At 34.8% G+C, this 26,770-nt stretch overlaps 2 protein-coding genes across 2 annotated transcripts; one reads left to right on the top strand and one right to left on the bottom strand.

Moving 5' to 3' along the window:
- Positions 1-10,773: 10,773 nt before the first annotated feature.
- On the bottom strand, positions 10,774-14,878 carry LOC110876874 (transcription initiation factor TFIID subunit 7). The gene is made up of 6 exons (XM_022125036.2): positions 14,780-14,878; positions 12,943-13,073; positions 12,736-12,869; positions 12,547-12,666; positions 11,647-11,716; positions 10,774-11,097 (listed from the first exon to the last, which is right to left on the bottom strand). Exons 2-6 carry the CDS (start codon positions 13,049-13,051, stop codon positions 10,934-10,936), a joined length of 597 nt encoding a protein of 198 aa, XP_021980728.1. The 5' UTR covers positions 13,052-13,073; positions 14,780-14,878; the 3' UTR covers positions 10,774-10,933.
- Positions 14,879-21,090: 6,212 nt separating this feature from the next.
- LOC110876868 (serine/arginine-rich SC35-like splicing factor SCL30A) lies at positions 21,091-26,205 on the top strand. The gene is made up of 6 exons (XM_022125030.2): positions 21,091-21,226; positions 22,067-22,247; positions 22,597-22,674; positions 23,427-23,588; positions 25,488-25,643; positions 25,733-26,205. The coding sequence occupies exons 2-6, from the start codon at positions 22,084-22,086 to the stop codon at positions 26,025-26,027; spliced, it is 855 nt and encodes a 284-aa protein (XP_021980722.1). The 5' UTR covers positions 21,091-21,226; positions 22,067-22,083; the 3' UTR covers positions 26,028-26,205.
- Positions 26,206-26,770: the final 565 nt, after the last annotated feature.

Here is a 26,770-nt window from a genome sequence, read left to right as displayed (position 1 = left end):
ACATCAATGTCTATCATCATTGACGTGCCCCAGATCCATTAGTTCACGCCCGTCCTCTGCGGCACGGTGTGAGGCTTGTCAGACCTAAATAGCGCTATCTAACTAATGACCCGCTCGCCATTGGCCCGGCGATTAGTCGATACAAAAAGGAGGGACTTCGTGATAGAGTTTTAGTCTAGTACGTTTATCCGTCCATCCGGACGAGGAATCACATTCCTGAACCACTGACGTCCTGCCCAAGGAGGACGAGGAACCCACGTTCCTTAACCCAGTTCCCAACCCAGGGAATCCCATGCTTTGTAGAGGGTGTGAACTCACCTCGGTTTGCTCGGCAGTTAATCACAGAAAGTCAATCAAGTCGCAAGTAGTCAATAACGTCCTATCACGGTTATCACGTATAATCAGATTCGAACCAAGTAGTGCACAAATGTTCAACACGTATGGCAGACACGTTTAATCAGTAGCAGTTCATAGGTAACGGTTAATCACATGTTCAAAGTCCAAACAGTTGGGCTCGTGATAACAGGCCCAAATAACTCATCAACAGTAGCACAGAAGTTCATAAGTCCGGCCCACTAACTAAGGCCCAAAGTGTGGTCTCGAGTCGCAACCGGACTCGCAAGCATGGTCTCGAGTCATGCTGTGTGTTGATCATGGATGGTTGCGAGTCGCAACCGGTGTCGCAACCGTAGTCTCGGTTCATCATGCTAAGGTCTCGAGTCGCAACGGGACTCGTAACCTGTGGTTTCGGCTTGTCCTGTTATGGTTGCGAGTCGCAACCGCGTGGTCTCGAGTCATCACGCTGTGGTTGCGAGTCGCAACCGGGTGATTGCGAGTCGGTAAGCTGTCGTTTTCAAGTTCACGTGTTGATGCAGGTGTATCAGTCCCATTAGTACAATATAATCAGGCCCAAATCAGGAAACTACCAATAGCATTCCACTAACAGTTTTCCTAATCAGGTTACTAGTCAAAGATGGATCAAAATCACAAGGGTTTTCAATCTTCAACTATCATTCAAAGTGTTCTTCACATATTCAAAGCATATTCATCAAGTTCATAACATTTTCAACACTTATATCAACCACAACTATGAATAATCATCAAGACACTTAGCATAACATACAACTCGGTTTCCCTATAGGTCCGATTTCATCACAAGTGCAACCTAATTTCATCATTCATTTTTAACATACAATGAATCTATTTTCAACATCAACATTTATGCATAGTTCCACACATAACAAGATCATTCATGAACCGATTTCTTTTCAAATATCATGCATAACTCAACTACCATATTATCACATAATCTTGTCATACATTTATTCAAGTACAAACTCATCATGAACATATTATCACTAAGCATTCAACAATAATCATCAAGAAATACTAACAATAAACATCATCTTATGCATTTTATCATACATCACAAAATACAACAAAAATCAACCATAAAAATACTAACCGGTTATGGGTTTCGAGGGTGTGTGAAAAGCTTCCAAGCCGGGTGTGTGTGTGTGAGCCGATCCAAGTCCAAAGATCCAAGAATGATGAAGTGTTTGTGTTCTTAGGTTTAGAGAGAGAAGTAGGAGGGTGTGTGTGTGTTCTAATGTTCAACAAATGGTAAAAACTAACTAAGGTGGTGTATATATAGTCAAGTTCCAAGTGTGCACCCTTAGTGGGTTTCGAGTGGGGGTTCACGGCCCAAAGGCCCAACCGGCCACTAGGTTCTCGGCCCAAGTCCACTCGAGACCTCATGGTCTCGAGTCGGGTTCTTTGTTCTCGGGTTGGGTTCTCGGTTCACATAAAACACGTACACATATATATACAAATGCACACATAACAAAGCACTTATCACATAAAAAGGTTCACGTTATCATTTTAACTAGTCACATAACGTACAAGCAAGTTACAACGAAAGGTTCTAGATTTCGGGTTGTCACAAGTATATCGGACAAGATTAAGGATGGGAGATTGAGATGGTTTGGGCATGTGAAGCGGAGGCAAACGACGACACCAGTTAGAGTAGTGGAAACTCTTACTATGGAGGGGAGGAGAGGAAGAGGCAGACCCAAACTGACTTGGGATGAGCAGATTAGGCATGATTTACTAGAGTTGCATCTTTCTGAGGACATGGTCCAAGATAGGACTTCGTGGAGGCGTAGGATTAGGGTTAAGGACTTCTAGAGGATATTGCAGTAAGGTCTTAGGTGTTTTTTAGGGGTGTAGGTCTTTCTTATTCTTAAATTGACTTTACCAGTAATTGCCTTCTGGTGTTTATGTCCAAATGATGTTGTATGCTATTATACATGATTTACATTATATCATGTCACTCTGATCACTTTCTTGGTATTGGTGGCTCCCTGTTTACATTATATTATGTCCAAATGATGTTGTATGTTATTTCTATATTGTTTGACTTGGTGTGTTGGCATGTTGTTCGTTTTGGAGCCGAGGGTCTCTTTGGAAGCAGCCTCTCTATCCCTAGGGATAGAGACAAGGTCTGTCTACATCCCACCCTCCCCAGACCCTATAAGTAGTTTTGCTATTTGTGGGATTTACTGGGTATGGTTGTTGTTGTTGTTGTAATAATAATAATAATAATAATAATAATAATAATAATAATAATAATTTTAGAAGTATATGTAAAATGACCATTTTACCCATGAGAAAAAGAACAAAATAGCAGGATTTTTATAACACAAATATGACCTTACTTCACTTTGAACCAAAATGACAATAAAACTGAACCCACAGGGGACCAGATGCAAAAGGTTTGAACTAAAGTGGCAAAAGTGACAAACTCTCAGGGACCAAAATGGCAGTTTACTCTAGTACAAATTATATAATTTTCAATACACAGGTATAAAAATCACAAAATGTGTAAACCACAACTACCAACCATGTAATTTATCCGTTTTTAAACGTTAACAAACATTAAAAAAATTGAACGAGGAATTTCTTTTAACAATGTTATCTGTGGAACTTAAACCAAAGTTCTCCCTCTCAAACACATATGTTTAAAAGTTATCTTTGTCTATAGACCACCACCACATTCATCAAACATAAATTATTAGAGAAAAACACATTAAACAATAAATGAAACATTATTAAAAAAATTATTGGTTGAATTATTATTCATGGAAGTTGCTTTTTAATATTTATAATAATAATAATGAATAACTTAATCGATAATAAAACAACGTAATATAAGAAATTGATTATAAATAATTCTGCATTTTCATTAATAGATTTTGTTATTATAATAAACTAGTATTAAGTCCCTGCGTTGCAGCGTTTGTCATAAAACTATGTTAAGTAGTAGAAATACTATACCATTGTCAACGACCACCAACACCGTAAAAACTCGTAATAACAACATATATAAAAACGGAAAAAAATAACGCCGAGCGAAAAGCAGACGTAAAATCTTTGAATTCCGCACGCTCGTTGCTGAGAAATTAAACCGAAACGTAAAACATAGAAAAAAATAACTAAGTCCATCCAGAACCCGCGTGTTGGATGAACTTGTCAAACACAGAAAAATAGATGTGACGCGACGGGCCAGTCAAACGGGAAAAAATATACGAAAAAATGTTGAACCACAACGCACGTTGTGTTGCGGTGCCTTAACTTACAAAAGTTAGAACGAAACGAAAAACTTGGGAAAGATGAAAAGTATGGTGGACCAATTTTGAAAATAACAGAGTTGTGATTATTTGTAAAAGATGAAAAACTTTGTGTTAAAAGTAAAAAAAAAAAAAAAAAAAACAAAGGGTCTAAATTACAAAATTGAAATTATTTATTAATTTTAGATAAGGATACAAATAAGTGATATCTATATATTGGTTATTAATTAATATTAATATTAAAAAATTATTAAACAAATATAAATAAAATTTATGAGGTTGAAGGAGAAAATGTCATTTGGCATTATTTAGAGTGTTTTATTATAAGGGTATACGGTGTGGGACTCGGCAACGGTCGGCAAACGTGTTTGCCGATCGGCAAACACCGCCGCCGAAGATTTTGGGACGCGGCAAAGGAAACAAATCGGGGACAGGATGCCGATTCGGGAAAGAAGAGAGAGAGAGAGGGAGCAGGAGAGAGAGAGTGAGTGTATGAGAGAGAGGGTTTTGTGGGGTGGGGTCCATGCCATCTCTTAACCAATCACATCTTTTTCTTTTTTTTAAAAAAAAAGTTTACCACTTCACCAAGTGTTTAAACCATTACCAACATTTTTCACCAAAGTTTAAACACTTTTCACTGATTGACGTGGCACACTCTCATTGGTTGATTTTTTAGTTTGCCACTCCAAAGTGTTTAACCACTCCTTACACCCTAAGTTAGATAAAACTTATATAATAAAGAAACTGATTCTTAAATATAAAATTGAATAAAAAACCTTTTCTTGATTGGTGTGTTAAAGTTTGTCTTCCAAACTGATAAGGACAAACATTTATGTTGCAAGCTGGAGAATGTAATGTTATAGTATACATAGTTTTATTATTTAACGAGAATATTATTATTCACAGTTATTATTTTATATAAATAGATATATCTTTTAGTAGTAACATTTGATGCCAACTGTTTCCTACTAAATGGTCACGACGGCACCGACGACAACTCGTCTGTCTCATCCGTACATCTCCATCAGGTTAAGTTCAATGTCGTCAAATAATTGGCTAATTAACATTTTGTAGTTTGTGACACATATCCCTAAAATTTGTATTCACAACCTTTTCAAACGACCGTTTGAGGTTGAATCAAACGTCTAAGTTTTTTTTATGTAAAATCATAGCTCACTAAATTTCCAACGGCCCTTAAATATACGTCGAACGGCTGTTTGGTGGTGTTTAATGGTGTGAAATTAGATTCGGGGTGTTTGGACCTAGCATCCCCGCTCACACTGACCAAAAGGTAGGTTCCCCCTGCACAGATTGGTTTTCATCTCTTAAAGATTAGATTTCACATTATAATGAAGGAAATTTATATTAAGAGAAAAATGTAATTTGCGTCCCTGTGGTATGTCTTAAACATCAACCTGAGCCCCTAAATTAAATTTTTGGATGTTTGAGCCCCTGACCTTATAAATTCATAACACTTTGAGTCCCTGCCGTCAGTTTGACTGTTTGAGGCAGGGGTAAGACCGTCTTTTGACATATATTAATAACACTTTGCGTCCCTATGATATGAGTGAAATATCAACCTGAGCCCCTAAATTCATTTTTTGCTTTTTTCTTAAGAAATCTAATAATTCAAATTAAATTAACTCTTTTATTTTTTTAAAAAATGCAATCTAATAATTAACTCTTTTTAAATAAATGCAATATAATAATTAAATGTATCCTATATATATCAAAGATCCACAAGCAATTGGGTTATATTCATTCATAATAAAATTCTCGATAACAAAAGACCGTAACGTACAGACTCGATAACAAAAGACCGAAACATACAATACAGAGACAAAACGTCAAAGATCCACAAGCAATTGTGGATCTTTACTGACGGGTGCACTTCGGAATGTAGCAGATATGAATGAATATAACCCCAGTGGCAGATATGAAATTCCAGAGCTCGCTAATTACATATCTGCCACTGGGGTTATATTCATTCATATGAATGAATATAACCCAAGTGGTAGATATGAAATTCCAGATCTCGCTAATTACGTATCTACCACTGGGGTTGTATTCATTAATATCAATCACTTCCTTATGTGCACCGCGCCATCTTCTAGGAGGTTGTCAAGTGTTCTCGCCTTTGTAGTTGGTGTTTTGCGTAGTATCTTTACGTCCACAGCCATTCTGTACAACAAAACACATTCAAATGAGGAACACATTCAATCCAAAACTGATCCGATACAACAAAAACATTCAAACCAGAATCAAAACCAAAACACATTCAAACGAGGAACACATTCAATCCGAAACTGATCCGATACAACAAAAACATTCAAACCAGCATCAAAACCAAAACACATTCAAACGAGGAACACATTCAATCCGAAACTGATTCGATACAACAAAAACATTCAAACCAGCATCAAAAACCAAAACACATTCAAATGAGGATACCCTAAACCCTAAACCCACAAGAATCAAAACCCACAAGAATCAAAACAAAAACACATTCAACCCCCCAAATAACACATTCAAATCATCAAATCAAAACCAAAATACCCAAATAACTGTTATCATCGAATCAAACAAAAAACAAAAATCAAAATGAGGAACACATTCAATCCGAAACTGATCTGATCAGTTCTTAATATGAGGAACCCAAATCATCGAATCAAACCCTCTGTTTTTCACCGAAAATCAACCCTATGTTTTTCACCCTCTGTTTTTCACAATATAAACACATTCAAAATCAAACCCAATATTCAAACCCAGAATCAACCCAAAATCATACCCAAAATCTGTTTTTCACCCTTTGTTTTTCATCGAATGTAACCCAAAATCAACCCAGAATCAACCCTCTGTTTTTTCACAATATAAACACATTCAAAATCAAACCCAAAATCAAACCCAGAATCAACCCAAAATCAAACCCAAAATCTGTTTTTCACCCTCTGTTTTTCATCGAATGTAACCCAAAATCAAACCCAGAATCAACCCTCTGTTTTTTCACAATATAAACACATAAACACATCGAATGACCAATATGAGGATGAAGATGAACCTGATCTGTTCGATGAAGATGAAGATGATCCGTTCGATGTTCGATGAAGATGATGAAGATGACCTGATCGATGAAGTTGATCTCTTCGATGAAGATGATGATGATGATCTGGGGAGTTGGGAGAGGAGAGCTGTTGATGATGATGATATTGGGAGTTGGGAGCGACTGTTGATGATGATAATGAAACTGGTCTGCTTTAAGTATAGATATTAAAGGGTGGGGGGGTATTATGGACTTTTCACAACTGGCAAACGGTCAAACTGACGGAAGACTGACGGCAGGGACTCATACTGTTATTAAATTAATACCACAGGGGCTCAAAATGCAAAAAATTATTTTTAGGGGCTCAAGTTGATGTTTGGGACATACCACAGGGACGCACATTGCATTTTTCTCTTACATTAATTAATATATACTACAAACTACATGGTAGGGAATAGTGTCAAGCAGTTGTCTGGCACTTCCTTATTGGTTTAACCAAAATTACGATTTTGTCTCGTTTAAATTTACAGTTCTGCTATCTGTTTTGTTTTTTTTTCTCCCAGCCAAATTACAATTTTGCCCTCAGTTCAAATTTAAAGTTTTGCCATTATTTTTGTTTTTTATATCAAATTACGATTTTGCCTCTTATAGTCATGTCATCGTTTTAATTTTTTTTTGACAAAACTATAGTAGTGTTTTGTTTTAATTGGTTGACTCGGTGTAATTTTTATTAGTGTCAGGCGGTTGCCCGATACACGTTCATTTGTCCTGAAAAATTATAATTTTGCTCCCAGTTTAAAATTATAGTTTTTCCATCGTTTTAGTTTTTCTTTTAAGCAAAAGTATGATAGTTTTTTAGTTTAATTGGTTATGAGTAGTATATACAAGTAACCAAAAACACAGACATACATGTTAAGAGAGAAATATTCAGTCTAGTGGCCCGCAACGCGATACGGTCAAAAACTAGTAATGTACATATTACACTTTATTTCCCTACCCTTCACTAAGTTCTCTAAAATAGATTTATTCTTATCAAGTTTTTCAACAAGGCAAAATAACTTAACAAATAGGAGGTGATTCAAAACTGGTTATGAAATATCAAATAAATATTTGTAAGAGTAAATTACGTTTTTGGCCCCTGTGGTTATATCACTTTTACTATATTAGCCCAAAATAAGAATTTTTAACATATCTGCCCCCATGGTCTCTATAACTAACCATTTTGGCCCCTAAGTATAACCATTTTAGCCCCCATGGTCTCTATAACTAACCATTTTGGCCCCCATGATCTCTAGACTTAGGGGCCAAAATGGTTAGTTATAGAGACCATAGGGGCAGATATGTTAAAAATTCTTATTTTGGGCTAATATAGTAAAAACAATATAACCACAGGGGCCAAAAACGTAATTTACTCTATTTGTAATGTAGCATGATATTAACAATCTAAAATATAATAATATTTTGATAAAAACATATTCCTTGTTAGTGTTGGATACTAGGAGTGTGTTATAAATAGGCTTTTATCATAACTATCAAAAGTCTAAAAACTCTTTAACCTTTCACATGTCACATGTGTGCATAATGTTTGTACTAATATTAATTAACACTAGATTAAGCCCCTGTGTTGCAGCGGTTATCATAAAACTGTGTTAAGTAGTAGCAATACTATACCATTGTCAGCGACCTCCAACACCGGAAAAGCTCGTAAAAACAAAATAAATAAAAACGGGAAAAAAATAACGCCGAGCGAAAAGCAGATGTAAAATCTTTGAATCATGCACGCTCGTTGCTGAGAAACTAAACCGAAACGTAAAATAGAGAATAAAATAACTAAGTCCATCCAGGACCCGCGTGTTGGACGAACTTGTCAAGCGCATAAAGATAGATGTGACGCGATGGGCCAGTCAAACGGGAAAAAAATATACGAAAAAATGTTGAACCCCACACACACGTTGCGGTGCGTTAACTCACAAATTTAGAACGAAACGAAAAACTTAGGAGAGATGAAAAGTATGGTGGACCAAATTGAAAATAAAAAAAGAGTTGGGATTAAATTGCAAAAGATAAAAAACTTTGGGTTAAAAGTAAAAAAAACAAAGGGTCTAAATTACAAAATTAAAGTTATTTATTAATTCTAGATAAAGATAAAGATAAAAATACGTAATATCTATATATCGGTTATTAATTAATATTAATAATAAAAGAAATTTATTAAACAAATATAAATTAAATTTATGAGGTTGAAGGAGAGAATGTCATGTAACATTATTTGGAGTTTTTTATTATAAGTTAGATTAGAATAGATCTCTGTAAATAATGACATAAACCAATGAAACACAAGGTGAGTTTTTTTTTCCTCTGCTTTTTTTTTTCAATAATCAATATAATTACTTTATAAACCAAACATTACATATATTTTTTAGAGTTAATTGCATAGTTAGTCCCCGTGGTTTGCACAAAGTAACATACTTTGGTACTAATAGTTTAAAATCACTATCTAGGGTATTAACTTTTCACTTTGTAACGTTTGGAGGTATTAACGTTATTTGTAGGTTTAAAATCAGATTCTATCAGTAACTAAGTATGTTATTTTGTGCAAACCACAGGGACTATCTATGTTAATACCCTAGAAGTTAATACCTACAAACGTTACAAAATGAAAATTTAATACCCTAAAAGGTGATTTTAAACTATTAGTACCTAAGTATTTTATTTTGTGTAAACCACAGGGACTAACTATTTAATTAACTCTATTTTTTATGAAACCAAACATCAGGAAACATCACATACATTATTATATTACAAACCAACCATAACACATAATTTATTATTACAATAGGTATCGTATCCAATAAGTTTTCACATAATACCAGGTCGTTAATATTTATATTCATATAATATGGTCAACTTAAAAACATAAAAGCAAGTAAACAACCGTAAAATACACATCTCGTATCATAGGTCATAACACGTGACGGCAGTAATCACAATGCTGGTGGGTCTAAACAGACCCGTTGACTTGTGCTATCCGCGTTAAGAGCTTGTAGAGCAAGTTTTAGATTTAGTAATTTAGGAACTTGTCAAAGAAGCTAGTATTCTTCGTAAATTTCATCCCCTTTTCTACTAAATTTCTTCAACCACAAGAAACTTCATTAACAACTCTTTTTGATCGGCAACTTTTATTAACAAAGACGACCCGGCCTAAAACAAACAAGAACAACTTAAACATCAAAATGTTTCCGCCTATACCAGTCTACAGGGCTGTTTGGCAACATCTGAATGGTTAAGTGCTCAACCAGTAAAAGGTCTGAACCATTAAGTGTTGAACCAGTAACCATTAAGAGCCTGTATAATGCTTAACTGTTCAAAGGCAAATGCCTGACCAATTCAGATTAGAGGTCTTAACCATTCAGACTTTGTATAATGCTTAACCATTCAGAGACAAATGTCTGAACCATTTAGATATCTGCTCATGAAACAAACAGTCTGAACCATTAAGTGTTGAACCAGTAAGAGGTTTGAACTATTAAGAGTCTCATTAAGAGGTAAACAAATAACCCCTAAAGATCCGACCTTTGAATATTTTTTTATCCAAGGAAAACTAAAGGATTTAGTATCACCACAACTCGTCTATCTTGATCGGCACTTTGTTGAAGATCCAATTATTTCTAGCTTTCCACATAACCCAACACGCCACAAAAATAATAGTTTGAATGAATCTTCTTTCAAGATCTAACCCGGGATACTTTGTGCAAAGTAAACAAATCAAGCAACGAGAACATCTATAGCGGCTGAATTTTGCACCGAGAGCTAATGCCTTAAGGGGGTTTTTTGCTTGTAGCATTTATTTTATCGAAAATTTCTGATTTTTTTGTAGCGTAAAATATTGGATTTTTAAGAATCCGGCATCCGTTGATTTGGATTTTGAGAGTCTGCTCCCCTTGAGTTTTCGTTCAAGCTTCGCCACTGAATGTCTTGCCAAACAATGGCAGCCGCATAGCATGAAATGAAGACATGTTCAGCCGACTCTTCACACGAATTACAGAAAACACACAATGGAGAACGATGTCCCTTCTAAGTAAGACATCCTTTGTAGGGATCCGATTTAAGCAAAGTCTCTACCCGAACACATTTGTTTTAACCGTTCAAATCCCAAACATTTACAAGAAACTGCATTAATTACTAAAAGTTATCACAAAATAGTACACGACGTTATCTTCTTTCATTTGTGTTACTTCTTACATATATTTTGTACTTTGGAATATTACATTGAGTCATCAGACTCATCAGAATCACTTCTTTCAGGCTCTCCTGCATTTGCTCCAGCCCCTGAAACACTCGGTTTTGAAGGGGGTGCGGGTGCTGCTTTTTTCCTAGCGTTACGAGCACTCCCATCACCGACTTCCTCTTGCTCACCCATTTCCGTATGTGAAAGTGTACGTCAAGGAATAAACAGACCCCGAGAGTTTCACAGAATCATTTATGAATTGAGTCAATTCAGGTTATACATATCTCTAATGGGTCAAACGGGTTAGTTAGAAGATAATAATAACTAAAAAGAAAGCAGGCGCAACGAATTGAAATCACAAAAGTGTTTTTACAACACATCAACTCATCAAGCCTAGAAATGCACAAAAAACCCGGTTCCGGACCCGACCCAAAACCATTTCCTACCCTACACGGATTTAGAAAAAATATAACTTCTTAATCATATTTAACACAAGGTATGTATAATGTATCAAATTTCATATATAGCATATTAAAAAAAAGAAAACATGTTTCGTGACGAAAATACCCCTAAACTAACATTTGAGTTCCATTTAGTTTCAAAAACATGTTTGATGACAAAAATACCCCTAAACTAACACCTAAATTCCATTTAGTTTCAAAACCAAAACTTTAAACAATTCACTGACACATTTTATTTTATCATGTCTGTGTGGAAAAGTAAGCAAATAACCAAACATGAAAGGATATCGACAACTTCAGCTGTACCACCATTCATGATGTTTAGCAAATCTTTCTCTACCCGCCGGACAAGTTCAGGCTGCAATTGTTATCAATATCATAATCAAGCGGTCAAAAAAATAGTTTGTTACATATAATGACCAAAACGTGAAATTAAGTTGATAAAAACTAGAGTAAAATGCCATTTTCGTCCCTGAGGTTTGGCCAGTTTTGCAACTTTCGTCCAAAGGTTTGTTTTCCGCGTCTGGATCCAAAAGATTTGAAATCTTGCCATTTTCATCCAGCTCGTTAACTCCATTCATTTTTCTTGTAGTTAAAGAAATTTAGTCAGGGGTATTTTGGTCCTTTTTATTAACCTAAAGGGCAATGCAGTCTTTTGGATACCTGCACATCATGCTAAATGCTTGTACATAAAGTGAAAAAGACTGAATAGCCCTTTAACTTAACAAAAAAGACGGAAATACCCTTGACTTAACGGAGAAAAATGGATGGAGTTAACGAGCTGGATGAAAATGACAAGATTTCAAACCTTTTGGATGCAGATGCGGAAAAACAAACGTTTGGACGAAAGTCGCAACACTGGCCAAACCTCAGGGACGAAAATGGCATTTTACTCTAAACCACCCTATTTTTAATGCATAAAACTTCCTAAATAAAAAACCGAGATTACTATTAAAGTAACAATATATTAGTGACCATATTTGACACACGAAGCATTTATAAAAAATAAAAGTTAAAGACACATAAAGTGTTTCCATTCAACCCAACCTAACCTGAGCAAACCCCTAGTTTCAACTTGTGCATATAATTATCCGTTGTGACCCGTTACCCAACATCCCAACCCGCCCGTTTCGCCACCTATAGAATAATATTTAACCAAAAACAGTTAATGACGAGGAGAAACCATACATTTAAATCAGGCTCCCTGCGAAACCTACGCCTTCTAGCGTCTCTCATTGGCGGTGTAAGACCATGGCGGTACTCCACCACATCTGGAGCAGGATCACCCTCATCTCTCACCATAATAATCTGTCATAATAATATACAAACATCACCGTATTCGAATAAATTACAATATGCATAAGAAAAACAACCTACTTGGCCAACATCTGCAGTTTTTATCAGAACACTGTCATCATAAGTCTTGTAAGACTCTACAATGCCTGGAAGGTCCAATAAGGATGCGGGAAAATGGTCATCGCCTATAACAAACGTGCCGTTCCTCCCATCATCTGCATTTAAAAAAGGATAAATAAATAGTTAGTAAAAGAAAGAGGTTTAATTATGAAACTGATGTCATCTTACCGGAGAATGATAAATCCAGTGACTTGTCGTCTGAAGCATTCTCGTCTAAAAGGCGATCTATACGCTCGGCGACAGAGGGTGGCACCCTCAGTATAAACTGTTCCTCCATTCGTTTATCGAAATGATAAAATCTGTACATAGTCAAATGTGACCAAGATAAGTGTTTCGAAAGAAATGTTTATAAAGTGAAGCCTGAAACTCGGTATCATCGTATATCTGCAGGCATCGCCTTCATGATGATATCAAATTATTAATTAGGAATGTCAATAACATGCGATCTGGCTTCTTTGAATTTTATTTTTTCGTTGATGCAAAGAGGAAGCATACACTAAATTAATTAGGGCTGGTAATAGATATCTGTATAAGACACGATTAGACTTGTTTGCTTAAAAAGTACACAACATGATTTTTTACTTTTTAAAAATAAACAAAATTAGGAGGTTAGGATCCATCATTTCTTCTTCTTGGTACATAAAACATAAAACTGTGTTATGGACATGAGATATAAAGTAGTTAAATGACTTGTATTCATGTTTAATACTTGTGTTATACGCGTCGTCAGAGACCTGTTAAACCCGATAAGACACGATTTGCCAGCCCTAAAATTAATTATCACCAAGATATGACAATATCCATTAAATTCAGTCGTTTAAGAATATGAAAAAACATACTCTATAAAATCATATGGCCCGTTTATTAATCACCCCCTTGTTGAAAGAATTTTTATCATTTAATTTTCCGTGCTAAACCTTGTAACTATTGGGTGCAAAAAGTGATCTTTTTAAACCGTTGCAGTTTATTTGTAGTGATCGTTAAGTATAATGCAGCTCACAACTCAGATACAGAATAAGATAAACACTTTAAAGGTAACAGATTAAGTAACGACTAACGACTACAAATTTTGATAGTGCTCGGAACTAAGTGCCATATACAAACATGTGTACTTTTAATATAGTTTCTTTTCACGGGTATATTTGATTTAAAGCTTTAATATCATCCATGGCAATCTTAAGCCATCAAAGAGTTAAAACTTATGAAGCAGTAATCATAACATATCATATCATTTGGTATGACACCGTAGGCAAAAATCCCACATCGTCTCGTCCAAATGAGATATAGCGGGTGATAACAAATGTCCGACCTCAAATACCACTAACGGGTGTGTGGCTCATTGGTGGTGGATAAAAGAACTCCACAGTTAAACATGCTTAGATGGGAGCAATGCCGGACGCGTGGATTCTTGGGAATGTCCACTCAGATAAACACAAGCAAACCAGTGGGCAAAGCAAACAATATTGATTGGTACGATCGTCGAATGTTACATGTGGTTTGGTGTCTTCAGCTGAGCATTTACAAGTACAAGCACATATATTTATAATAAAGATTTAGGATTTCAAACTTATTCCTCTACGCGCTAAAATTAATTAAAACGGGCGAAACCTGCCCAAACCAATCTAGCCTCCACAGTTAAACCCAAAAGTTACAATGATAACCCTAACTTATGTAAGCAACTAAGCATAATATGAGGGTTAAAGCTCAGAAACAGAAATATAAAGAATGGTAACATATAATATGATAAAAAAAAAACGAGAAATAATTATGAATAAATAATATGATAGAGATGAGACTGTAGATAAGTGATACGATTACTAAATAACACAAAATCAGTAAACAATTACAAAAGGTGTGCTGGTAGACAAGAAGCCCTGATCAGGTGATAACCGACAAAATAAAATTGGTTAAAGGTGAAGAACAAATCTTGTATTTCTACACTTTAAATTCGATTTGATTACAAATCTGTATAGTTCTACTCGAAATTAAGAACACAAAAACCTACCTGTTTCGTAATTGGAGGGGGTACGAACTTCGGATGAAATCAATGACGATTTTGGGGTAATTTGAAGAGGATAGGATTTGTTCAATTTTATATATTATCTCGGTCTATATATATTTTCTCTTTAATCAAAAAACATGTTTTTCTCTAAATTAATTTAGTTTTTAAAAAAGCTAACTCTAGGGCTATTCATTAGCTGAGCCGAGCTACGGCAAGCTTGGGCTTGGCTTGATTATAAATCGAACTGGCTCGGCTCGGATTTTAAACCAAGCTTAAAATCTAAGCTCGGGCTTGGCTTGGTTTAAACCGAGTTGGCTCAGCTCGACTTGGTTTGACTCGAGTTTAAAAATAAAAATTAATACATAGTTTTCAAAATTCAGTATTCTAAAATATTATTCAATACTTCAAAAGAACATATTCAAAATAAGTTCAACCTAATACATTACAAGTCAAAATCACGTTCAACAACGCAAAATAAGTTTTATATTTCAAGTAAATACAATATTTGTTCACTAGTATTATGCTCCCGCGTTACAGTGGTTGTCGTAAAACTGTGTCAAATAATACCAATGTTATACCACTATCAGCGATCACCAATATCGGAAAAGCTCGTAAATACACAATAAATAAAAACGGAAAAAAATAAAGGCGAGCAAAAAGCAGACATAAAATATTTGAATCACGCACGCTCGTTGCGGAGAAGTTAAACCGAAACGTAAAACATAGAAAAAATAGCTAAGTCAATCCAGGACTCGTGTGTTGCGAGAAACTTGTCAAATGGAGAAATATTGATGTGTTGCGACGGGCCAAAGAGGAAAAAATATACGAAAAAATGTTGAACCCTACATGCACGTTGCGGTGCGTTAACTCACAAAATTTAGAACGAAACGAAAACTTGGGAATGATGAAAAGTGGACCAAAATTGAAAAATAAAAAGAGTTGGGGTTAAATTGCAAAAGATGAAAAACTTTAGGTTAAAAGTAAAAAACAAAGATTCTAAATTGCAAAAAAAGTAAAAGTTTTGGGTTAGAAATGAAAAAAGAAAAGAAAAAACCCTATACATGAGGTAAAACACCATAAATTACAAAAATAAAAAATAAAAATTTTATTTTTGTACAACTTGAATAAACTATTATATTAATAGAGTAAACTTTAGTTAACGGTTAAATACTTATTTATTATCTGCATAATACACGATATGATTTCAAATTATTTATTATTCTTTAATTAGTTTAATATTTATGAATTAATTATTTTCATATTAGTTTAAGAGATGTTAATAATTTATTAGATATTAGATTTAGATATCTATAATTATTATTAAATATTAATTGAATTTATTAATATTAAAATAAAGATAAGGATAAAGATAAAGATAAGTAATATTATATATTGGTTATTAATATTAAAATAAATATAAATAAAATTTATGAGGTTGAAGGAGATAATGCCATGTGCCATTATTTGTAGTCTTTTATTAATATTTAGATTAGATTAGATTACACGACAATCAACCTTTAAATATGTCATAGATATCAAACTACAAGCCTAAATACATGTAAACAATAATCACTTTTTTTGTAATATATTATATGTATAAAAAAATAAAAGATATTATAAGTAAAATAATTCGAGCTAAGCCGAGCCGAGCTACCAAGCGAGTCTAACCGAGCCAATTTGGCTCGTCACGAGCCGAGCCTAGCTAGACTCACTTTCTAACCGATTCGAGTCGGCTCGGCTCACTTTCAAACCTAGCCATATCGGGTGAGTTTCGAGCGAACTCCGAGCCACGAGCTTTTTGGACATTCCTATCTAACTCTCTGTTTCTTTATCATACTTATAGTCACTTAATTTATTATTATTTTTACACACTCACAATAAAAAATATAAAGGCAAGGATAGGAGCCTCTAAATATATAAGTTTACTTTAATATCTATAAAACTTTCTCTTTTACAAAGATTCCAATGTAGTGGTTTTTATTGTTTTCTTTATTTCTTCCTCTACATGCTGTGTGCACAATTCAGTTGAATCAGTTCAGTTCAGTCATTAGCGTTAATCGTAATTGAAGTCATTGGTTAATCGGTTCGATTAATTTGTTGGTTTTCAGTTTGGTTAATACCCAAATTAAACAAGTGTTCAATTTTTTGCTTAAAAAAATACAAGTAATAGAGGTATAAATACATGATATATATGTATAAATACATGAAATGGAGGTATAAATAAATGAAATGAAGGTATAAAACATGGCATACATGAAATGGGGGTATAAAAGATATAAATATATAAAAATATTAATGATTCGGTTCGGTTCAATTAGGTTAATTTGGTTTCGGTTAATTTCGGTTCAGTTTCGTCGATTTTCGTTTCGGTTAACGATTCGGTTATTGTTCACCCCTTGTCCCTACACCGAGCATCTAATCTTACGAGCGGGTCACATCACAGTGTACTATTTAAAAATAATTTTCCTTTTCTTAAAAACATGTAGCAGAAAATCAAATAGAAATACTACCGATTGTTCATAATTCAAAAAGTCAAAGTTATTTATGTCTAACTTAAACAAAAATGAATGCCTTCGCTACAATCACGAGTAATCATATCTGATGGTCAAAGGTATTATCGGCCTGAATCACATACTTCCAAGACAATTTAATCTACATACAAAAGTCAATTATATTGAATGAGTTCTAACAGTTTAATTTAAACACTAAAGTTGACATCAAAACACTTAAATTTAAATAAAAAAAAAACTTTAGGTTTTAAAGATACCATGGCCACATAAGGAGTGTCTTAAACCTCAACCTTTTTAGGACATCACACACCCAAGCCGGGAAACCACCTACGTGTACCACATTTGCACTAATAACTATGGTGCAAGCACCAACAACTCTTATAAACTAAAACTGATAGGGTAAGCCCGTTGCTCAGATTTTCCCGTTGCTTTTCAGCTACTTGTCAAACTCAACTATGTATTTACTCGATCTACAATGTGCCACCGCCATCCAACAAGTTGTATGTTGGATGGCTTTTACTGGTCATGTCATCACTGAAATGCCTCGGCCATAATTCATGGGTCTTGTATGAGACACGTAAAATCAAACAAGAATAAACTCATTCAATGATAAAAAGTACATGTGATACGTCAATTGTAGAATTGCAGACAAAGAGAGATGAGCGAGCAAATCATTAGAAAAAGGGCCTAAGCCTACAGCGAGAGGTTGGAAAAACAAAACATACGAAACGAAAACAAAGAAAAAAATAAAGGTTGGGCACAACCACATATAAAAAAAGGCCCAACTACTCAACAACACTTCACGGGTTGCTGTAGACCATACGAAACAATATGTTGTTCCTTTCCTTCCAAATGCACCAAATGACTGTATATATAATCCCTATCTGAACACTATTATGAGTCCTCGAATCTGTCTGAAGACTCTAAAATAAGTTGTTACATAGAACACAACACCGTAATATCCCTATTGCACCAAACAAAAATCTTTCTTCAGATAGTCTTGGCCAACGGGTATTCAAGAAAGACGTGTGCCACTGATTCAGGCTTTCCGGGCAATCTTTACATCCCCCAAAGATGTTGGCAATCCCTCTAGAAAGCAAGTTTTCGCCGACTGGATCAAAAACCTCCCCTTTACATCCACAACTCAGTTCCAATCGTCTTGCCTCGACCCAAAGTGAAAGGAAAAAAAATGAGATATCCTCCAGGTCCACGACATAAAGGTTTTTGATTTTTCTACCCATCCAACTATCATACCAGAATGTGAATGGTCCAAATACATTTGTTCCACAATTCCCCATCCCTCCACTTTCCAACACTACCACCATTTCCATAAAAGGGCAAGGTTTTTTAAACGAAGGCAACTCACTCTTAACCCCTAAACTTCATCGGCTTAACGACATTTGGCCAAACCACCCAATTTATCTTGTTCTCATCCCCTACACATCCATAACGAAACCTGGTCCTAATTCTTTCCAAGGCGTCGATAATGAACTTAGACGCCTTGAACTTCGAAAGAAAGTATGGGGTAAGGCGTCAATGACCCTTTTTTTAAGCGTGAGTCTCTTACCAACATTTCCAATTGCTCAATCTAGCCTCTCAATGATTCTATTCTATATATGAAAAGTGTTACGGTTTGATTAATAACTAGTTTGTTCCCCGCGCTTCGCTGCGGGAGTTGGTTGTTTCTTCCCCACACAACGTGACATGAGTTTGTTTGTTATCGGTTTGGGTTATCAAAAAACATAAATGAGTAAAACACCTACTGTTGAACTGTTCTTTATTCTTATTGTTAAGGAGCACTTAGACAAACATCATAATCACTAAAGATAAGGTTTTATGCAGCTGATTAACAAAGAATATAGATTTTCATTGATAAGCCCATGTCCTCAATGACATCGCTGAAACCATTTCATATAACACCTGATGTGTACATTTTCTAGGTTAACAGACGTCAACAACCAAGGCTCTGTTAACCATCATAGCCTTTGAAGCTTCAAGAATATCAAAGTACGAACATCATAGCCATCAAAGCAACAAAGCTTTTCACCAAACACATGTCGTATAATAACCGTTATAATCGGAATGACAAATAAAACCAACAATCCAGGTTAAAGAACAAATTCTAATGATCAAAGCATTTCATCATACACCTGGTGTGTAGGTCAATAGATTTGAAGCTCAGATACGCATAATAGCTTCAACTATTTGGTGGACAGATTTAAAATCAGGAAACATACCGGTAAAGACCCTCGGTTGCTTTAAAATCAAGTTTCAATTGTCTCAAATGAAATAAAAAGGGTACAAATTTTTAATCAAGAAACAAATAAATTTCACCAGTAAAGAACACCGGTAGTCTTAAAATCGATTTTAAGAAACATATCGGCTATCCAAGCAAAACATATATCCCAGTTCAAGATCCAAGGGAAAACTCAGGTGAACACTCGTTATCGTCATGGCTCCAAAGTTGACCGGCTAAAGTACACAAAAGATGAAGAAATCAGCACCTTCTAAGTTCTCGTAACTTCCGATAAATCAAAACCACAACGCAAGAAGGAAGAGAAGTAGAGAACTGTGAGCTGATAGAGAGAACTATGAGTTGTCCACCAACTTGAATCACAGTCAACCATTTGAAAAGCAACGGCAATAATTTAATCACATAAACCAAGCAGGGGCCAATGTATACCAAACTAAACTTTGGTGTCAAAACCCAATAACACCCAATAACGATATACTATGCTGGCGCAACCTAACGTTAGTATTTTATATCCTTACATTTACAAATGTGTTGTACAGTAACTTGCTTTTTAGTTTTTTTTTTTTTGTCTTTTTGTTTTACCTTTTGATTTTTTTGCCTTTTTTATTTTTGTATTTTTGTATTTTTATATACTTATACCTTTCAATTTTCAGCGTTAACACTTACAACCCGTTAAATTTTTAAGAACTTTGTAATCGAGTTTTACGTGCTTATTTTATGTATGTGTTGGCATAAATTCAAATTATTTTACGTTTAGACATAAATTTTTCTCAGAAATGAGTTATATCAAATATAATATGTTTTTATACTTATTATTATATACGTTTTTCAATTGTTCTATGTTTTGATGCAATTTTTTTTTCTTCTGAAAATGAGTCGGGTCAAATATAATATATTTTCTTGCTTATTTTTATGTATGTTTTCCGTTATTCTACGTTTTGACGTGAATTTTATTCGGAAACGAGTTGGGTCAAATATAATACGTTTTCACTAGACGGTATAAATTCGAGTCACTTTACGTCCGGCACCACGTCGTAAATGTTTTCTTATGTGCTTATTTTTATGCACGTGTTAGTATAAAGTCAAGTTGGTCTACGTATTGACGTACATTACAATTAGCAAGTTGTGTGAATAGTTTTCATCCTATTTGTTTTTTTTTTGTGCTTTCTTGATTTTTTCGACTTTATTTTTTTTTACTTTTCTTTATATTTAGTGTTTTAATTTAAGGTTCCTTTTTCATTAAAGTTATATTTAAGATAGAGTTTATATTAATGAATTTAAATCAATTTGTCTCGCTATTCAATTTAAATTTATTTTTATGTTTTTTTTTTTTGTCGATGTAAGACATGTTTTATATTCTTTTAAGCATGTTTCTTTTGGTTTTTATATAGAACCAAAATAGATATCGACTTAAACCCCGCTGCGAAGCGCGGGTAATCTTACTAGTTTGATATATATAATAATAATAATAATAATTTATACTTGCTGTAAAGTCCATTTCTTCATGTAAAAGTAAAACTCATATGTTAAGACCCAAAAAAAAAAAAAAAGAAAAAGAAAAAGTGGAACACGCATCGCACGTGACCACTGAAAGATGTTGGATATAAAGTAACACAACTGCGGCGTCTCTTTCTCATATAATCTGCTCATCCCCTGTTTAGCCCTAATTTCGTTTCGAAACTTCAGGTACTCTTTCATTCATTCATTCATTCATTCATTCAAATAATTCCACACTGATCATAGATTTCGAATCATTATGTACTCAATTTCATCTGTATTTTCATGCACACTACACTCGTAACCGTTAATTACGTTTCTCGTATTGTGTGTGCTTGTTTTACACTATATATTTACCCTGATTTCAACACTGTAGCTAGCTATGTTGTTTATTCGTATTTTTGATGGATTTACGCATGTACTTGTGCTTTCCTATGCGTATAGACGTATAGTTAAAGTATTCTTCTCGCTGGATCTTGAATTAGGGTTTTTTAACTATAGTTATGATGCTTGTTCACTTGTTCTTGTTATTTATTCTGAGTTTGCTCACTGATTGCAGTTTGATAGAAACATTACATCTAGTTTTGAGTGATTGTAACCAAAGTTTATGGATACATAATGTTAGGGTTTTGTGGTTAATCGTTAATGTAACTTGGTTAATGGTTAATCACACTATTTCAATTGTTATAAGTTATAAATAGTTCTATTAACATTTGAGGTTTACTTGTTTATGCTAAATTGTGAAAAATTTTGCTTGAAGTTTGATTCACATATTGTTAATATTATATCTGTGAGTTAATTTGTGTGATTTAGACCTGATTTGGATGTTTAACAGAAATGTTGGTGTATAGATATTTCAAAAAATAATATATTGATGTGCATTTACATCTAAGTTTGTGAGATTCTGCACAGGTTATGCGATATTATAAGATAGGAATGGTTATAGTTTACACTATGTCTTTCATATTGTTTTTGTTGAGGATTTCTCTATTATTGATACGTGTTTTTCTTTTTGTTTTGATAAATTAGGCGGACAGAGATAAAACATGGGTGGAAGAAGCTATTCTCCTTCACCGCCTCCTAGGGGTGGTGGTGGTGGTTATGGGAGAAGGGGAAGGAGTCCAAGTCCCAGGGGACGCTATGGTGGTGGTAGTCGTGGAAGAGATCTCCCAACAAGTCTTTTGGTTCGGAATCTTCGTCTTGATTGTCGGTATGTTCTAGTTAGCATCTTTTTGCTGAAAATATCTACTTAGTTCATTTTGTGCATTGTATTGATTTAGTAATATATTGTGACAATTTCGACATTATATCTCTTGATGGGTATCGGGTGAGGCTTTGAATTTGATTCATTTCTCAGTTTTCTTTAATTTTCCAACAACTTTGAAGTATTAGACAGTTTTTTTTTTTTACTTTATTTGGTGTCTTTTTATACATGTGGATATTAGTACTGTGCTGATCTCTGCATGGATATGTTAATAATTTTTTTACATTGAATTTGGGTTTGCTTTTCTTAGCGTAGCTACAAGTGTTAATGACATCTGATGTGCTTTTTAATGCAGGCCTGAGGATCTTCGGAGGCCATTTGGACACTTTGGTCCTTTAAAGGACATTTACTTGCCAAGGGATTATTATAGCGGGTAAGCTGGTGGTGTAACCTTAATTTCTATAATATTAGTTGTATCGTCATTTTCGCACAAGGTTCTACTTTGTAGTAAAGTCATAATTTGTAATGAAAATCCACTTCATTAATCATACAAACCATGCACGTCACACCATATTCAATTTTCTTTCTCAACTTTGTTAGTGCTTTTGAACATGTGTAGCCGTGTTGTTTTTTGATCATGCTATACAGTTGCGACTGATGTTATGCTTTCCAGATATTTTCGCTTGTTTTAAACGTTTTTAAATCATCTGAGTGTCAGGCTTCATCCTCCATCTATGTTTCTTAGATTTTTAGTTTTAACCATTGGGTTATCAATTAAAGTTGTTGACGTTTAACAGTGAAGTGAAGTGTAAAAGTTTGAAGACGTGAAAAGAGTATTAAGGTTTCTCTGATATAATGAACTAAGTACCAATCAAGTAGTAAAATATCTGTTGAAGGTGGTGTGTTTGGTAGTCTTGAAGATATCAAGATATCAAGATTTCAAGTCTTGAAGAATTTCAAGTCATATTAATACTGATACCTGCAAGGTCAGCAGTTCTGCTTATGACCATGACCTTCCATAATATTGGAAAGTCTTCATTTTTCATTTGCATTGTGATAACTCACATTGAAGCAAAAGTTTCTCTGTACCCAAATCAGTTTTACAAGCAGTTCTGGTAAAAACAGGTTAACATAACTTGTTTTTGATTTTATGTTGAATAGTTTTTATCTTGAATGTTTGTGCAGGGAGCCAAGGGGGTTTGGATTTGTGCAGTTTGTAGATCCCGCTGATGCTGCAGAAGCAAAATACCAGATGGATGGTCAGGTTTTTCAAGGGAGAGAATTGACAGTTGTTTTTGCTGAGGAAAATCGAAAGAAACCAACTGATATGAGAATGAGAGAGCGGAGGTAAGTTATTGACTTGGCAAAACAAGTTTTATTTATTTATTTATGTAACGGGTCAGGTTGGCTTGACATGTTAACATATTTTTCATTTTATTTTTATAAATAGTTCATGCGTAAGTTGAACTTGGGTACAATTTTCAACCTTTTGACCGGACTGACCTATTCATAAGTTGGTCGAAGTAGCCTTTTATTTTTGTTTATTCATTGTTGTAAAAATCCCGACTAGTCGCCGATTAATCACTATAATCGGAGGTTCACCGATTAATGGCCGATTAAACGCTAGGCGGTCAATGGCGGTCCTATTCTGTGGCCAAATTTTGGCTAGATCCTGGCCAAATCTCGACTAAACCTTATAAATTCCCGCTAATTACTTACAAGATGGGTCAATGAGGGGTTAAAACATGTCTACTTTAAAAAACTACATATAAAAATGTTTGTGTACATATATAACTAAAAAATACATATAAAGAGTCAAATCCGATTAATTCCGTTTAATTTCGATCAATCGCTAGTCGGTGCCCATTGACCGACTAGCGCCTAGCGATTCTTACAACACTGGTTTAAGTCTGTCGTTAATGCGGTAAAATATCGGATATCGGTCAAGGACCGATATTTGCGATATAGGTTATCACGGTGAGATATCGGTAATTTACTATACATACAAAAGGTAGTTGGGGGAATAGTGCAGCTGCCTGGCACTTCTCCATTCGTCCTTTTAATTTACGATTTTATCTCCATTTTAAAATTACGATTTCGCCCCTCCAATTTAAAATTACATTTTCCCCTCAGTTCAAAATAAAATCATGTTTTTGCCCCCCGGCTTAAAATTACGAATTTACCCTCAGTTCAAAAATATGATTTTGCCCCCATTTTTTAAAAATTATGATTTCGCCCCGAGTTCAAAAGTACGTTTTTGCCCCAAGTTCAAAATAAAATTATGCTTTTGCCCCCAACTCAAAATTATGATTTTGCTACCAGTTCAAAACAAAATTATGGTTTTGCCCCTAGCTAAAAATTACGAATTTGCCCTCAGCTTAAAATTATTATGATTTTGCCACATTTCAGAAATTATGATTTTGGCCCAAGCTAAAAATTGTAGCCTTGTCATCTTTTTAGTTTTTTAATTTCAAAACTATAGTAGTGCTTTATTTTACTTGGTTGACTCAATGTACCTTTTGTGTCAAGCAGTTGTCTAGCACTCGCTCATTGGTCCTGACAAATTACTATTTTGCCCCTCAGCTCAAAAGTACAGGCTTGCCATCGTTTTGGTTTTTTTAGCAAAACTATGATAGTGTTTTGGTTTATTGGTTGACTCGATTTATTTATTTATTTTAATTTTTATTGAGATCGTGTTATAAGTAGCATGTACAAGTAACCAAAATACATGTGTATATGTTATGAAACTAAGAAATATTCGGCTTAGCGACCCGCAACGCGGGCGGGGCATAACACTAGTTTTAATATCATGCAGAATTTATATATATGTAGCAATTCAACATTAACAATTGTAGCAAGTATGAATTGATTAAGACTTAAAACACTAGCATTTAACACTAATAATCAACTATCAAGACCTAAAACACTAATAGCAGCAATAAGAAGAAAGACGAATTGTAGAACTAAAAAGAAAGAGGAATTGTAGAACTAAGAAGATAGGTACTGGTATCGGTCAAATATCGGTGATATATCGGTTATACCAGTTACATATTTTATATTGGTCAATATCGCTGATAATATCGGTACCGATATTCTGACCGATATTTTACATGGAGATCGATAACCGATATATTACTGATATTAACTGCGTAGGTTTATGTATTCATGACTTTCTTGTATATATTGGTAGAAAGCCATTAATATATGCTAATTCACTAAAAATTGACATGCTTAATGTTGTTGCAGAGGCGGTGGCAGATATAATGACCGCAGACGATCACCTCCACGTCGCTACTCTCGCTCACCTCGTCGCTATTCGCGCTCTCCACCTCCTCGTCATGGCAGATCACGGTCCCGCAGCCATGATTACTCGCCTGCTCCCAAGAGAAAGCATCACTCGAGGTAGGCGTTCAATTCTCTTCTATCAGTCTTTCTTGTGGCTCTGAAAAAACATACGATTTATTTATTATCCATATTTATGAATTGTTTAGGTCTGTTTCACCTCGCGGAAAAAGGTACAGTCGAGAAAGGTCATATTCACCCTCGCCAGCGAGACAGGGTTCTCCACCTTACAACGGTGGGTCCAGGAGTCGTAGTCAAAGTCCTGTTAAGGACAGGTCTCCTCCACCCTATAATGGCTCAAGGAGTCCAAGCCCGGGTCCTGAAAGAGCGAGACTGCCGCCAACAAGCCGAAGCCCAAGCAGAAGTCGAAGCCGTAGCCGAAGCCCTGATCCACGCGATTACCCGAGAGGCAAACCAGACAGGGATGGTTCAGTTAGCCCTTGAGTCGGTATCCGAGTGATTTAGTTGCCAAAAGGGCTCTTGTGTTTTTAGAATTTGCATGTTTTGACTCTTGTTTTGGTGTTGGTAGTGGACGGTTGTTTTGAGACTATTAACTTGAATATTATGGTTGTGCAACTGCTAATGTTTTTGACTATGAATCAGCATGTTTGTTTGGAGTTTTGATTCATGTTTCAATTGAAAAAGTAGAAAACAAAGCCCTGGTCCTACTTTGATACAAAAAAAATCCCAGCTTGGCGGGAATATCTTTTACATACACATAATTGCTGCCAACCTTTTACTTATTATAGAAAAAGTAAAGCAGAGAATAATAAAATCATAAAAGGTGCACCTCACATTATCATGTCATGCATGTTGTGTATTGTCAAGTGAATTTGTTTTTTTTTTTTTTATATATTAGTATGCAATAATTAATTTTGGAATCTAAACTTTTTAAGCAATGTACTGTGATGATTTGAAATATGCAACTTTTATTGATAAAAATTCTAATTTTCAGGAAAAAACATTATCTTTTTAGTTCTACTTTGGTCATCAGAAAGAGAGGTCAAGGACGCCTTAACCTCACCATGTTCGCTCTTTTGTCCTCGTGAACCAACAACTTCTCTCTTCCAATAGAGCGCACTACTTTTTTCTACGACTTCTCTTTACTATTTATGGTCCTGAATAAACGGGCGACTCCCGACTGCAGATAATTTAATGAGATTTAGATATAAGACACCTAAATCTTG

This window comes from Helianthus annuus, chromosome 1 (assembly GCF_002127325.2).
Source record: "Helianthus annuus cultivar XRQ/B chromosome 1, HanXRQr2.0-SUNRISE, whole genome shotgun sequence".
Classification (NCBI taxonomy): Eukaryota; Viridiplantae; Streptophyta; class Magnoliopsida; order Asterales; family Asteraceae; genus Helianthus; species Helianthus annuus.
Note: the sequence above shows the minus strand (reverse complement) of the source record. Positions and strands in the feature narration are given on the sequence as shown.

Coding starts and splice junctions, on each gene's coding strand:
- LOC110876874 (XM_022125036.2), bottom strand. CDS start 13,051: ATGGAGGAACAGTTTATACTGAGGGTGCCACCCTCTGTCGCCGAGCGT. Junction 11,717..12,546: donor GCAGGGAGCCTGATTTAAAT/GTATGGTTTCTC, acceptor TAACAATTGCAG/CCTGAACTTGTCCGGCGGGT. Junction 11,098..11,646: donor TGGTACAGCTGAAGTTGTCG/ATATCCTTTCAT, acceptor GTACACTTTCAC/ATACGGAAATGGGTGAGCAA.
- LOC110876868 (XM_022125030.2), top strand. CDS start 22,084: ATGGGTGGAAGAAGCTATTCTCCTTCACCGCCTCCTAGGGGTGGTGGT. Junction 23,589..25,487: donor ATGAGAATGAGAGAGCGGAG/GTAAGTTATTGA, acceptor ATGTTGTTGCAG/AGGCGGTGGCAGATATAATG. Junction 25,644..25,732: donor AAGAGAAAGCATCACTCGAG/GTAGGCGTTCAA, acceptor TGAATTGTTTAG/GTCTGTTTCACCTCGCGGAA.